This window comes from Homarus americanus, unplaced genomic scaffold, assembly GCF_018991925.1.
Source record: "Homarus americanus isolate GMGI-L3 unplaced genomic scaffold, GMGI_Hamer_2.0 scaffold52512, whole genome shotgun sequence".
In the NCBI taxonomy this organism is placed as follows: domain Eukaryota; kingdom Metazoa; phylum Arthropoda; class Malacostraca; order Decapoda; family Nephropidae; genus Homarus; species Homarus americanus.
This window is the reverse complement of record NW_024735442.1, coordinates 2634765-2648199: the sequence shown is the minus strand read 5'-3', so window position 1 is coordinate 2648199 and position 13435 is coordinate 2634765. Positions and strand designations below refer to the sequence as shown.

Here is a 13435-nt window from a genome sequence, read left to right as displayed (position 1 = left end):
TGCCCTGTGTTTGTAGCAAATGTTGACTCGTGTTTGTTGCAGGTGTTGACCAGTGTTTGTTGTAGGTATTGTTAACCAGAGTATATTGCAAGTGTTGTAAACTAGTGTTAATTGCAGGCGTTTCGTTGCAGTGTTGAATAAATATCTAACTTAGGAAGACTTGTAGACACCGTGATGAAAGGCTGGTGTGAGAGTAGTGCTGTACCTCTGGGGACACCCTGGTGGCACACAACCTATTTTATCCTCAGAAGTTGTTTGTGTTTTTTACTCTCCTGTGTTGGCGTGACAGACATTCATATATACGGTGTATGTTGGGCGTCACACACACACACTCACACACACACACACACACACACACACACACACACACACACACACACACACACACACACACACACACACACACTAGTTCTTCACCATAAAAAATAAAGTGAAGCTGTAAATCAAATTAGTTTCCCCTGGAGGAAGCTTTCTGTTCCTACTCGTATAATCTATTTTATACTAACTATACCTCCAACAATATATAGATACTGTGTACACCTCAAATTTGCTGCGTAAAAATGAATTTGATATAATACATTCATATACAGTATTAGAAAAGGTTTATTTCGTTGTGGAAGAAAATATATCACAGGAGTATTAAGACATGATTTATGCATGAGTAATTTCAAGATAAATACGCTTAATTATTCCTAAAAAAAGTTATAGTCCGTCATACAAAAGCTCCACAGGAAAAAATCCAATGTTGATGTATGGAAACGTGCGAGTGAACATTGAAGTTATAATGTTATTACTGCGTGTCAACAGGTAAGGACTTTAAGCGCTTAACGAGATTAGTAATTAAACTAGTCCATCAAAAATTTTAAATCATGAGAGGTAGAATTCTCTCTGTCTACCCACGTCCAGCTGGTATTATAACCTTGACCTCGATAAGCTAATGTTACTGGCACGCATCTCGCTATAATAATCAATAAAAGGATTCGAAATGTAGACTGTTTCAGGGCTGTAGTTGAGCGTATTGGAGTAACGGTGAAGTACCTCATTTGGGTTCGGTACATTTTCGACAACGAGTATGATCAACCTTTGTATATGATTCATCAGCTGCACAACAAACTGGAACGTGGAGGAAGTGAGACGTAGTGGAGAGTACCGACTTCGATGTAGTTGATTAACCCAGCAACGATAAATTAGGGATAATAATCTGCTAAATCTGGTGAAATCTAGAGCGGTGGACCAAGTTTTTATCGTCGTTGGCAAGGTGGTGATATAACACCGCCAGTTGACTGCTCTGAACTGCTCGTTGCCAGGAGACGTTTATATAAAATGGAGGTCAGAAGATACGAGATGTTATCATAAAAAGGCAGGAACTGTAAACTGACTGGTGAGTTATTCATTTATTTTATTTGTGTACCGCCAGGCAATAAGTTCCGTCCACACATAACAGTTGAAGGTGGATGAGGAAGGTTCCTTTTACAAAATAAATGATTTTCCTGCTTACCAAGTATACCAAGTCAGGTTATGGGCCTAGACGTTTCATATAAAGTTTGTTCAATCTGAAGGAGACTCGGTATTATTGCAGTTTCGGTCAACACACGGCCGGCTGTTGTAACCAGGGGGCAAAGAACAATAACATAAAATAAATATGATTTTTTCCATATATATATATATATATATATATATATATATATATATATATATATATATATATATATATATATATATATATATATATATATATATATATATCTTGATAAAATCACACGGGAAAATGGAAACAACGGAGTACCTTAGCTTTCGTCTTTATTCAAGACATCTTCAGATTTATCTTATCCACGTTTTCATTGTGGATTTACATGAAATATATATATATATATATATATATATATATATATATATATATATATATATATATATATATATATATATATATATATATATATATATATATAATTTTTTTGGGGGCAACTCTAAAACGGGTAAAATTCGACTAAATCACACCAAAATACACAGGATAAACGAATTTCTAAACTACTAGGACATATTGGACGAAACTGCAATTTTAACATAGACTCCATCTAGTGTTTGTAGTCAGTAATTTAGTCAGGTTTAGCACACAGTATCACGTACAGTACCAAAGGAGTTTCAGATTGTTTCATCAGTTACTTTACGTTAAATTAGAGGAAATATCATGTAGAATTTGCACGGCATAATTATTACACGGACGCCCTAATTTATTTCAGGTAGACTTCTATGTTTGTGAATAAATCCTGACAAACTAAATTATTTATAAGTATTATTTTTCACTGAAGGAAATTATTATTATTATTATTATTATTATTATTATTATTATTATTATTATTATTATTATTATTATTATTATTATTATTATTATTATTATTATTATTATTATTATAATTCACAGATTGTTGCAAGAAGGAACCTCAAGATGGGTGATTTACGCTCGGAATATGGGAATACACAATGATTCGTGAATGACAGGTTAAATGGGGCTTTGGGAATTTTGGGTAATTATATAGGACTAACCCGCGAGCGAAATTGATTGAAAACAATCATAAAAACGCAGGATTTTCATTGTTATATTATAATGGACACTGTTGTAGTTTGTGGAAATATATAAAAAGATGGATATATTTAAAATAAACGCTACTTAACATTTGTGGTTATGAAGAACAGACTTAACCAACCAAACCAAACAAACCTACCTAACTTTATCTAACTTCCCCTGTATATTAAACAGAAAGAACTTACTACGATATGGTGAAATTTTAAGCATTTTCTGGACGTGATACGGCCGCATCTGCTCTACAGTATGTAGCCCTGGCGGGTTAGTCCTATATATTAAACGAATTTTGGAATTGCGATTTATGCCCTAACACATTGATGGTAGGGCTGCAGATCTATGGGATTAATTGCTCCGGTAACTGTTGATTCACTAACCAACGACTTTTTAGGGTCCCTATATGTGTCGGTTATCGGGGTATGTCTGCTATAGAGAATTATTTACTATTTTATGTGTATATATCGTGATACTTGGGTTTTGGCAGCTCGGTGCAACTAATGGCTTGCTGCCACCACGAGACGGCAAGGTAAAAACACTAATATATGAAGCTTAGTAATATTTAATCTCAAGGTCCACAGATGTGTGATGCATTATAGTCACAACACTCAACATAAGTACTGTACACATTATAGAATATCAAATAGGCAGTGTTGTCGACCTAAAGTAGAAATCGTAACAACTAAGTAGATGCAAGTCATAAACAGAAAAAAAACTCTCGTTCTCTTGTACTCCGTCTCACATTTGAACACGAAGAACATTAGTTTTAAAATAAACAGTTGTGAAGTGGGATAGTATTAATAATCTATACAACTTCCTATCCGGACCAGCTAGAGTAACTATACAAAAGTAATTCCTAATATAATGTAGCACAAAGTTATATGGTGATATGCACATACAGTTTACTTATTATACTTTTCCTTTACATACTCCAGATTTACATGGCACGCGTAAACAACATTATGTTAATATGGAACTCATATACTGCAAGTTTTATAGTCAAATAAATGCACTGTAAGCAAAAAATATCAGCCATGAAAAATTATTTGTTTTAAAGTTAACACGATTAGTAAGAGTCGTGTTGGGAATATATTTGTAAAATTTTACCTGTATAGAACAATGTAGATAATAAAAGAGAGGAAGGTGTGTTGTTGTAGGCCGGGGAAGTTAATCCACTGAAATGGCAGCTGGAATCCATTTACCATTAGGCATTTACCAAAGAACTTTTTTATTTAATGACTTAAAGCTTCCAAAAGTTTGCGAGATAATTTTAAAGAAAATATTTGTGAAAGTAGCAACTGTTACAGGGAACTATACAATATGAAGACAGTATTAAGTGCCTTTGATGGAATATACTTTCTATCTGAGGTGTGGGAAGCGAAGAATGAGCGCATATAATGTACTGTACCACCCTGTGTCGACAAATTGCTCTCATATTAAGCTTTGGAATTCATGTATGGTATATTCCAGTGTCCTGATAAACAGTGATGACGGCACGAATCCCCGAGTTTCTCATTAAATGATTGCCAATAAATTGATGTGATATCATTAGGGAGTAATGTAGTGTTATATTTAACTGTTCGCTTCAAGTTACAGTTATTGTTGCGGTGCAATTGTTTGTTCCTGCCATCTTCAATCTTGCTAGTTGATCGTGAAAGGATTTGACGTCAAAGATTCATTTTGCCGAGTGTAAAACCCAGTTGATTGAGAGTTACCGGTTGCTCTGTTAGTGTGTGTGTTTGTAGTCAAGCGTGTGTTAGCAGCGATATGACGTGAACGGGACAGCACTGTACAGCAAGTTGTAACACTAGAGGGATGTGTTGGAGCTCCTCTGTGTTTAATAATAAGAGGACGGCGTAAGTTAGGAATCGATAACTCGAATTTTAACTGATCAGAAAGAGTCATATGAGTACTATACAGAACTACTTGTGATAGTTAATAAAAACGACAAGTTTATAATTTTCCCTTAATCTCGGATATTTAAATTTTAAGAAAAGATTAATTAATTTATTTTAAAATAGATAAAAACAAAATGTATCGTTGGTTTTGGTCTGGGCGCTGAGAGTCCTCCAGTAGAAGTTCAGAAACCACCTCAATGAGGGCCCTTCACCCACCCTACCACCTCCCTCATCCGTCCTACCACCTCCTTCACCCACCCTACCACCCCCTTCATCCACCCTACCACCTCCCTCATACTCAGTGGGTTATGGCACTGTGAGAGTTTATTATGGTACTGTGAGAATTTATTATGGTACTGTGTGAGTTTATTATGGTACTGTGAGAATTTATTATGGTACTGTGTGAGTTTATTATGGTACTGTGAGAGTTTATTATGGTACTGTGTGAGTTTATTATGGTACTGTGAGAGTTTATTATGGTACTGTGTGAGTTTATTATGGTACTGTGAGAGTTTATTATGGTACTGTGAGAGTTTATTATGGTACTGTGAGAATTTATTATGGTGTGAGTTTATTATGGTACTGTGAGAGTTTATTATGGTACTGTGTGAGTTTATTATGGTACTGTGAGAGTTTATTATGGTACTGTGAGAGTTTATTATGGTACTGTGTGAGTTTATTATGGTACTGTGAGAGTTTATTATGGTACTGTGTGAGTTTATTATGGTACTGTGAGAGTTTATTATGGTACTGTGAGAGTTTATTATGGTACTGTGAGAGTTTATTATGGTACTGTGTGAGTTTATTATGGTACTGTGAGAGTTTATTATGGTACTGTGAGAATTTATTATGGTATTATGTGAGTTTATTATGGTACTGTGAGAGTTTATTATGGTACTGTGTGAGTTTATTATGGTGCTGTGAGAGTTTATTATGGTGCTGTGTGAGTTTATTATGGTACTGTGTGAGTTTATTATGGTACTGTGTGAGTTTATTATGGTACTGTGTGAGTTTATTATGGTACTGTGTGAGTTTATTATGGTACTGTGAGAGTTTATTATGGTACTGTGAGAGTTTATTATGGTGTTGTGAGAGTTTATTATGGTGCTGTGAGAGTTTATTATGGTACTGTGAGAGTTTATTATGGTACTGTGAGAGTTTATTATGGTACTGTGTGAGTTTATTATGGTACTGTGTGAGTTTATTATGGTACTGTGAGAGTTTATTATGGTACTGTGAGAGTTTATTATGGTACTGTGAGAGTTTATTATGGTGTTGTGAGAGTTTATTATGGTGCTGTGAGAGTTTATTATGGTACTGTGAGAGTTTATTATGGTACTGTGAGAGTTTATTATGGTACTGTGTGAGTTTATTATGGTACTGTGTGAGTTTATTATGGTACTGTGAGAGTTTATTATGGTACTGTGAGAGTTTATTATGGTACTGTGAGAGTTTATTATGGTGTTGTGAGAGTTTATTATGGTGCTGTGAGAGTTTATTATGGTACTGTGAGAGTTTATTATGGTACTGTGAGAGTTTATTATGGTACTGTGAGAGTTTATTATGGTACTGTGTGAGTTTATTATGGTACTGTGTGAGTTTATTATGGTACTGTGAGAGTTTATTATGGTACTGTGAGAGTTTATTATGGTACTGTGAGAGTTTATTATGGTGTTGTGAGAGTTTATTATGGTGCTGTGAGAGTTTATTATGGTACTGTGAGAGTTTATTATGGTACTGTGAGAGTTTATTAATATGGTACTGTGGTTTATTATGGTACTGTGAGAGTTTATTATGGTACTGTGAGAGTTTATTATGGTACTGTGAGAGTTTATTATGGTGCTGTGAGAGTTTATTATGGTACTGTGAGAGTTTATTATGGTGTTGTGAGAGTTTATTATGGTGCTGTGAGAGTTTATTATGGTGCTGTGTGAGTTTATTATGGTACTGTGTGAGTTTATTATGGTACTGTGTGAGTTTATTATGGTACTGTGTGAGTTTATTATGGTACTGTGTGAGTTTATTATGGTACTGTGAGAGTTTATTATGGTACTGTGAGAGTTTATTATGGTGTTGTGAGAGTTTATTATGGTGCTGTGAGAGTTTATTATGGTACTGTGAGAGTTTATTATGGTACTGTGAGAGTTTATTATGGTACTGTGTGAGTTTATTATGGTACTGTGTGAGTTTATTATGGTACTGTGAGAGTTTATTATGGTACTGTGAGAGTTTATTATGGTACTGTGAGTAGTTTATTATGGTACTGTGAGTTTATTATGGTACTGTGTGAGTTTATTATGGTACTGTGAGAGTTTATTATGGTACTGTGAGAGTTTATTATGGTACTGTGAGATTTATTATGGTACTGTGAGTTTATTATGGTACTGTGAGAGTTTATTATGGTACTGTGAGAATTTATTATGGTATTATGTGAGTTTATTATGGCACTGTGAGAGTTTATTATGGTACTGTGAGAGTTTATTATGGTACTGTGTGAGTTTATTATGGTACTGTGAGAGTTTATGGTACTGTGAGAGTTTATTATGGTACTGTGAGAGTTTATTATGGTACTGTGTGAGTTTATTATGGTACTGTGAGAGTTTATTATGGTACTGTGAGAATTTATTATGGTATTATGTGAGTTTATTATGGTACTGAGAGAGTTTATTATGGTACTGTGAGAGTTTATTATGGTACTGTGAGAGTTTATTATGGTATGTAGAGTTTATTATGGTACTGTGAGAATTTATTATGGTACTGTGAGAGTTTATTATGGTACTGTGAGAGTTTATTATGGTACTGTGAGAGTTTATTATGGTACTGTGAGAGTTTATTATGGTGCTGTGAGAGTTTATTATGGTACTGTGAGAGTTTATTATGGTACTGTGAGAGTTTATTATGGTACTGTGAGAGTTATTATGGTACTGTGAGAGTTTATTATGGTACTGAGAGAGTTTATTATGGTACTGTGAGAGTTTATTATGGTACGTGAGAGTTTATTATGGTACTGTGTGAGTTTATTATGGTACTGTGAGAGTTTATTATGGTACTGGAGAGTTTATAATGGTACTGTGAGAGTTTATTATGGTACGAGAGTTTATTATGGTGCTGTGAGAGTTTATTATGGTGCTGAGAGAGAGTTTATTATGGTACTGTGAGAGTTTATTATGGTACTGTGAGAGTTTATTATGGTACTGTGAGAGTTTATTATGGTACTGTGAGAGTTTATTATGGTACTGTGAGAGTTTATTATGGTACTGTGAGAGTTTATTATGGTACTGTGAGAGTTTATAATGGTACTGTGAGAGTTTATTATGGTACTGTGAGAGTTTATTATGGTACTGTGAGAGTTTATAATGGTACTGTGAGAGTTTATTATGGTACTGTGAGAGTTTATTATGGTACTGAGAGAGTTTATTATGGTGCTGAGAGAGTTTATTATGGTACTGTGAGAGTTTATTATGGTACTGTGTGAGTTTATTATGGTACTGGAGAGTTTATTATGGTATTCCTTCCACAACGAGGGCATAAAACTGCCCTGTCCAACACGTTTTACAGGAGGTAAATTTAATGTGCTCTGTTATGCTACCACCTCCCTCCCTCCCTCCCTCCCTCCCTCCCTCCCTCCCTCCCTCCCTTACCTACCCTCCCCTCATCCTTCCCTCCTCCCTTGCCTACCCTCCCTCCTCCCTCCCCCCCTGGCGTCCTCTGTAATACACCAGTTAGTTTATACAATTTACTTCTAGTTATACTTTTACTGTATTTTGTGTATATTTTACGTTACATTATATTTTTCATTGTAAAACTCCTTTTAAAGTGGATACGGCTTCACCTGACTTAACCTGTTGCTGCTCCAGACATATTATCATCCTCATTCACCACCAACATCCTCGCTCACCCACCAACATCCTCACTCTACAACATCCTCACGCACCCATCTCCTCACCCACAGCATCTCATTCACCCACCAACATCCTCACTCACCCAAACATCCTCACTCACCCACCATCATCTCACTCACCCACCAACATCCTCATTCACCCACAACATCCTCACTCACCCACCAACATCCTCACTCACCCACCAGCATCCTCATCCACCACAACATCACCCTCACCAACATCCTCCTCCACTAACATCCTCACTCACCCACCAGCATCCTCACTCTACCAACATCCTCACTCACCCACCAACATCCTCACTCACCCACCAACATCCTCACTCCCACCAACATCCTCACTCACCCACAACATCCTCACTCACCCACCAACATCCTCACTCACCCACTAACATCCTCACTCACCCACCAACATCCTCCACTCACCCACCAACATCCTCACTCACCCCACAACATCCTCACTCACCCCTAATCCCTCATTCACCCACCAACATCCTCACTCATCCCACCACCCTCTTAACTAAATCAATCTCAAAAATTCTTCATAAATTTACCACAAATCATGAGAGCTTTTAAAGGTGGTGAGTCTTGCTTCACACAACCTTCGTAAATGCATCAAACACTATACAAACACATTATTGTTCTAAGAGTAAAGAATAAAACAAAAATAATGTGTTTGCCGTTCACTTCCTCTTGGGAATGAGATGAAACGTAAACAACACATTGATGATAAATCTTAACCGCCATATTGATGATAAAACGTAAACAACCGCCATATTGATGATAAAACTTAACCGCCATATTGATGATAAAACAGAAACTTAACCGCCATATTGATGATAAAACTTAACCGCCATATTGATGATAAAACGTAAACAATCGCCATATTGATGATAAAACGTAAACAACCGCCATATTGATGATAAAACGTAAACAACCGCCATATTGATGATAAAACTTAACCGCCATATTGATGATAAAACGTAAACAACCGCCATATTGATGATAAAACGTAAACAACCGCCATATTGATGATAAAACAAACACCCGCCATCTTGATTTCGATTTTTTAAGGAACCCGAGGCACCGAACTGGTAAAGTGAATTTCTCTCGCTTCTTAGAACCTATCTGAAGATGTTCCCTGGGTCGTCTGTCCCTCCCTGTACTTCGTTAACTGGATGGACCTCGTCGCTCTCAAGACATAGCGGTGGGCTCTTGTCAGTTCATCTTTCTTCACGTGGGAATATTATCGTGATGACTTTCCTGTATATAGGGCAAGGTTGTAAGTAGATGTGTGGGGGAAGTAGATGCTGTGGGCGTCATGTGTGGGCAAGTAGATGTTGTGGGCGTCATGTGTGGGCAAGTAGATGTTGTGGGCGTCATGTGAGGGGCAAGTAAATGTTGTGGGCGTCGTGACTGGACAAGTAGATGTTGAGGGCGTCATGTGTGGACAAGTAGATGTTGAGGGCGTCATGTGTGGACAAGTAGATGTTGAGGGCGTCATGTGTGGACAAGTAGATGTTGAGGCGTCATGTGTGGACAAGTAGATGTTGAGGGCGTCATGTGTGGACAAGTAGATGTTAGGGCGTCATGTGTGGACAAGTAGATGTTGAGGGCGTCATGTGGACAAGTAGATGTTGAGGGCGTCATGTGTGGGCAAGTAGATGTTGTGGGCGTCATGTGTGGGCAAGTAGATGTTGGGGGCGTCATGTGTGGACAAGTAGATGTTGAGGGCGTCATGTGTGGACAAGTGATATATTTGAGGGCGTCATGTGTGGACAAGTAGATGATGAGGGCGTCATGTTGTGGACAAGTAGATGAGGGGCGTCATGTGTGGACAAGTAGATGTTGAGGGCGTCATGTGTGGACAGTAGATGTTGAGGGCGTCATGTGTGGACAAGTAGATGTTGAGGGCGTCATGTGGGACAAAGTAGATGTTGAGGGGCGTCATGTGTGGACAAGTAGATGATGAGGGCGTCATGTGTGGACAAGTAGATGATAGGGCGTCATGTGTGGACAAGTAGATGATGAGGCGTCATGTGTGGACAAGTAGATGTTGAGGGCGTCATGTGGACAAGTAATGTTGTGGGCGTCATGTGTGGACAAGTAGATGTTGAGGGCGTCATGTGGACAAGTAGATGTTGAGGCGTCATGTGTGGGCAAGTAGATGTTGAGGGCCATGTGTGGACAAGTAGATGTTGAGGGCGTCATGTGTGGGACAAGTAGATGTTGAGGGCGTGGACAAGTAGATGTTGAGGGCGTCATGTGTGGGGCAAGTAGATGTTGAGGGCGCTGTGAGGGAAAAGTAGATGTTGAGGGCGTCGTGTGTGACAAGGATGTTGAGGGTCGCGTGTGGACAAGTAGGTGTTGAGGGCACTGGTGAGGCAAGTAGATGTTGAGGGCGTCATGTGGGCAATTAGATGTTGTGGCGCTGTGGGGGCAAGTAAATGTTGTGGGCGTCATGCGAGGACAAGTAGATGATGAGGGCGTCATGTGTGGACAAGTAGATGATGAGGGCGTCATGTGTGGACAGATGTTGAGGGCGTCATGTGGGCAAGTAGATGATGAGGGCGTCATGTGAGGTAAGGGCAAGACAATAAACACACACACACACGATCATGGGAAGGTGTTTTGAGAGAGAATATTGAGACAAATTCTGAAACCACAAAACAAGGAAGAAGAAAACGCATAAACCCGGAAACTCTGAAATGTGAATTTTTGGGTCTTACGAGGAGAGTCCTGAATACCAGAGTCCTGAAATCCTAAAAATTATTTCTAGAGGTTCTGTGGAGTCCTGGGAAGTCCTGTCAGGTGAGGTTTGGAGTTCCTGACAAGTAATTTCTGGAAATCCCAACAACTTGATTTCCTGAAGGCAGACCAACCGTAGCCCCATGCTAATCCTATTTGGTAATTCTAGCAGCATCCCTTTACGAGGCGGGTGTGGGAGGTGAAGCAGTGTGTCTGCTCTTGGTATTGCTTACACACACACACACACACCAACACTTTCTATGGCTCCTCCTCATCGCCTTCCATGCCTCCCACTCAAATCTTCCGTGCCTCCCACTCAACGTCTTCCTTGCCTCCCACTCAACGCCTTCCATGCCTCCCACTCAACGCCTTCCATGCATCCCACTAACGCCTTCCATGCCTCCCACTCAACGTCTTCCATGCCTCCCACTCAACGCCTCTCATGACTCCTACACAACATCTACATACAAGCTATTCAGGTTTTCATAACTCACTCAGTCGGGTATTTCCAAGGCTTCGTTGTTTGACTCATTTCCTCAGGTCTCGGTATTTCCAGATCAGGTATGGGATTCGGGTGTTCCTAAATATCGGTCATAAGAGAATAGTCAGAAATAAGACGTAGGAATATATGAGAGAAAATGAGCCGCCTTTCCTTTAGCTTATTTCAATTAGAATTAACCACCTACCGTCTAACCCAATCCTAAACTAACCACCCCCTCCCCCAGGAACTGTTAGTGTGTTTAAATCAATAGGCAAAATAAACTGGGGTGTCTAATTTTCACGTGATCCACAGGTGTAATTGACATATTAAACAAAACTGATGTCCATGATAGACTTTATTGAACGACTCCGTGAAGAAATAATTTAGGCACTTAGAGTTATTTGTTGACTTATGAGAATATAACACAGGACATAGTGATGAGTAGGTTGAGTACAATTATTTTAGGGACAAGTTTGGGTGAAATTTAGGTATTAAGAGAAGGCAACAGGACAGGTATAAATGGCAGGTATAAATGACAGGTATAAATAGGCTATGTGTGTAGATACAAACTAGGTGAAAGGGAATGGACGTTGACTGATAATAAAGCTACATTAATCTGACACACTTTCAAAATATAACAACTTCTGGACAGATTTAAACGACGAATTGTTAAAGGAGAAGACAAAGACGAATATTCGAAGGATTAACTGAATAAGTGTGAATGAAGATAAGGTGGTTGAAATGTAACAACATGTAGAAATATACGATATAACAATGTTAACAATTTTTAATAATGTACAGTATTGTGGTTACTTATAAAAGATCAGAGGAACTTACGAGGGTAAACAAGAGGTTAAGACAGGTGTGTACAGGTAACAGGTGAACACACGTGGATAAGACCAAGTTACTACGTGTGAACATTAGGAGGAAGGAAGGGTGGTTGAGGGCAGAAGAACACACAAAGAAGACAATTATCGCTAAAACAAGAAACAAATAGAAAGGAATCATGGCAGACTCGACTCGTGCACATGCTCAAGAGAGGTAGTTATAAATAAAAGATAAACGTGAGTTATAGTCTTTAATAGAAAATAATGCGCTTAGTAAATCTGCAGTACGATCTTCAAACATAACTTTCCCTGGGTAGTTTTTGTACGATATATGTTGAAATACTGGACATCTTTTGGCTGTGATTTTATTAACAACATAATACTCTTTAACAGGTAATTACAGTATTGTTGTATAAAAGCTATGGTTATGGCATTGACTTGGTTTAGATGCAGTATTTAGTGTCCTTGTGTTGAGTTTGTTGATACTCTAATGTTATTATTGTTACCTTCTGTTGTATACTTTTAGGTAAGGTCTGGTCTCTCCTTGGTCGGTGTATGAGCGGGAGGGAAATATTGACCTCTATATGTTGGAGCTCCTTATGCAGAGCCTCTTACAGTCTTTTCAGTGAATGATGTTTATTCCTAAAGTGATCCTATATGTAACAAAACTATAAAATTATCACACAACATAATTTTCTAAGTCTTGTTAAGTTTAAATTTATATTAGTATTGGTGGAAACTTTGTTGGTAGTGAAATGAGTTAGTGTTCAGTTGGCAAAAGTGTATCACCTTGAAATGAAAGCACAAAGCAGATAGATCACCGGGAACGTATTGTGGGTGTTGTAGCTCTGTACAGTAGTGATTGTGTTTTTCATTTACCGTTGTGCGTATCTTTTTCCTATTGGGTATCTTGTAAGGCTGACGTGACACAACGCTACAGATGTTACATTTGTGCATAGAAGCCTGTAACATACAATAGCATGCAACTGAACGAAGTAATACCGA

At 38.1% G+C, this 13435-nt stretch overlaps 1 protein-coding gene across 1 annotated transcript; it reads right to left on the bottom strand.

Moving 5' to 3' along the window:
* Window positions 1-10351: 10351 nt before the first annotated feature.
* LOC121870885 (cell wall protein DAN4-like) lies at window positions 10352-10951 on the bottom strand. Its single transcript, XM_042372858.1, has one exon. It carries the CDS (start codon window positions 10949-10951, stop codon window positions 10352-10354), a length of 600 nt encoding a protein of 199 aa, XP_042228792.1.
* Between the last annotated feature and the right edge of the window lie 2484 nt (window positions 10952-13435).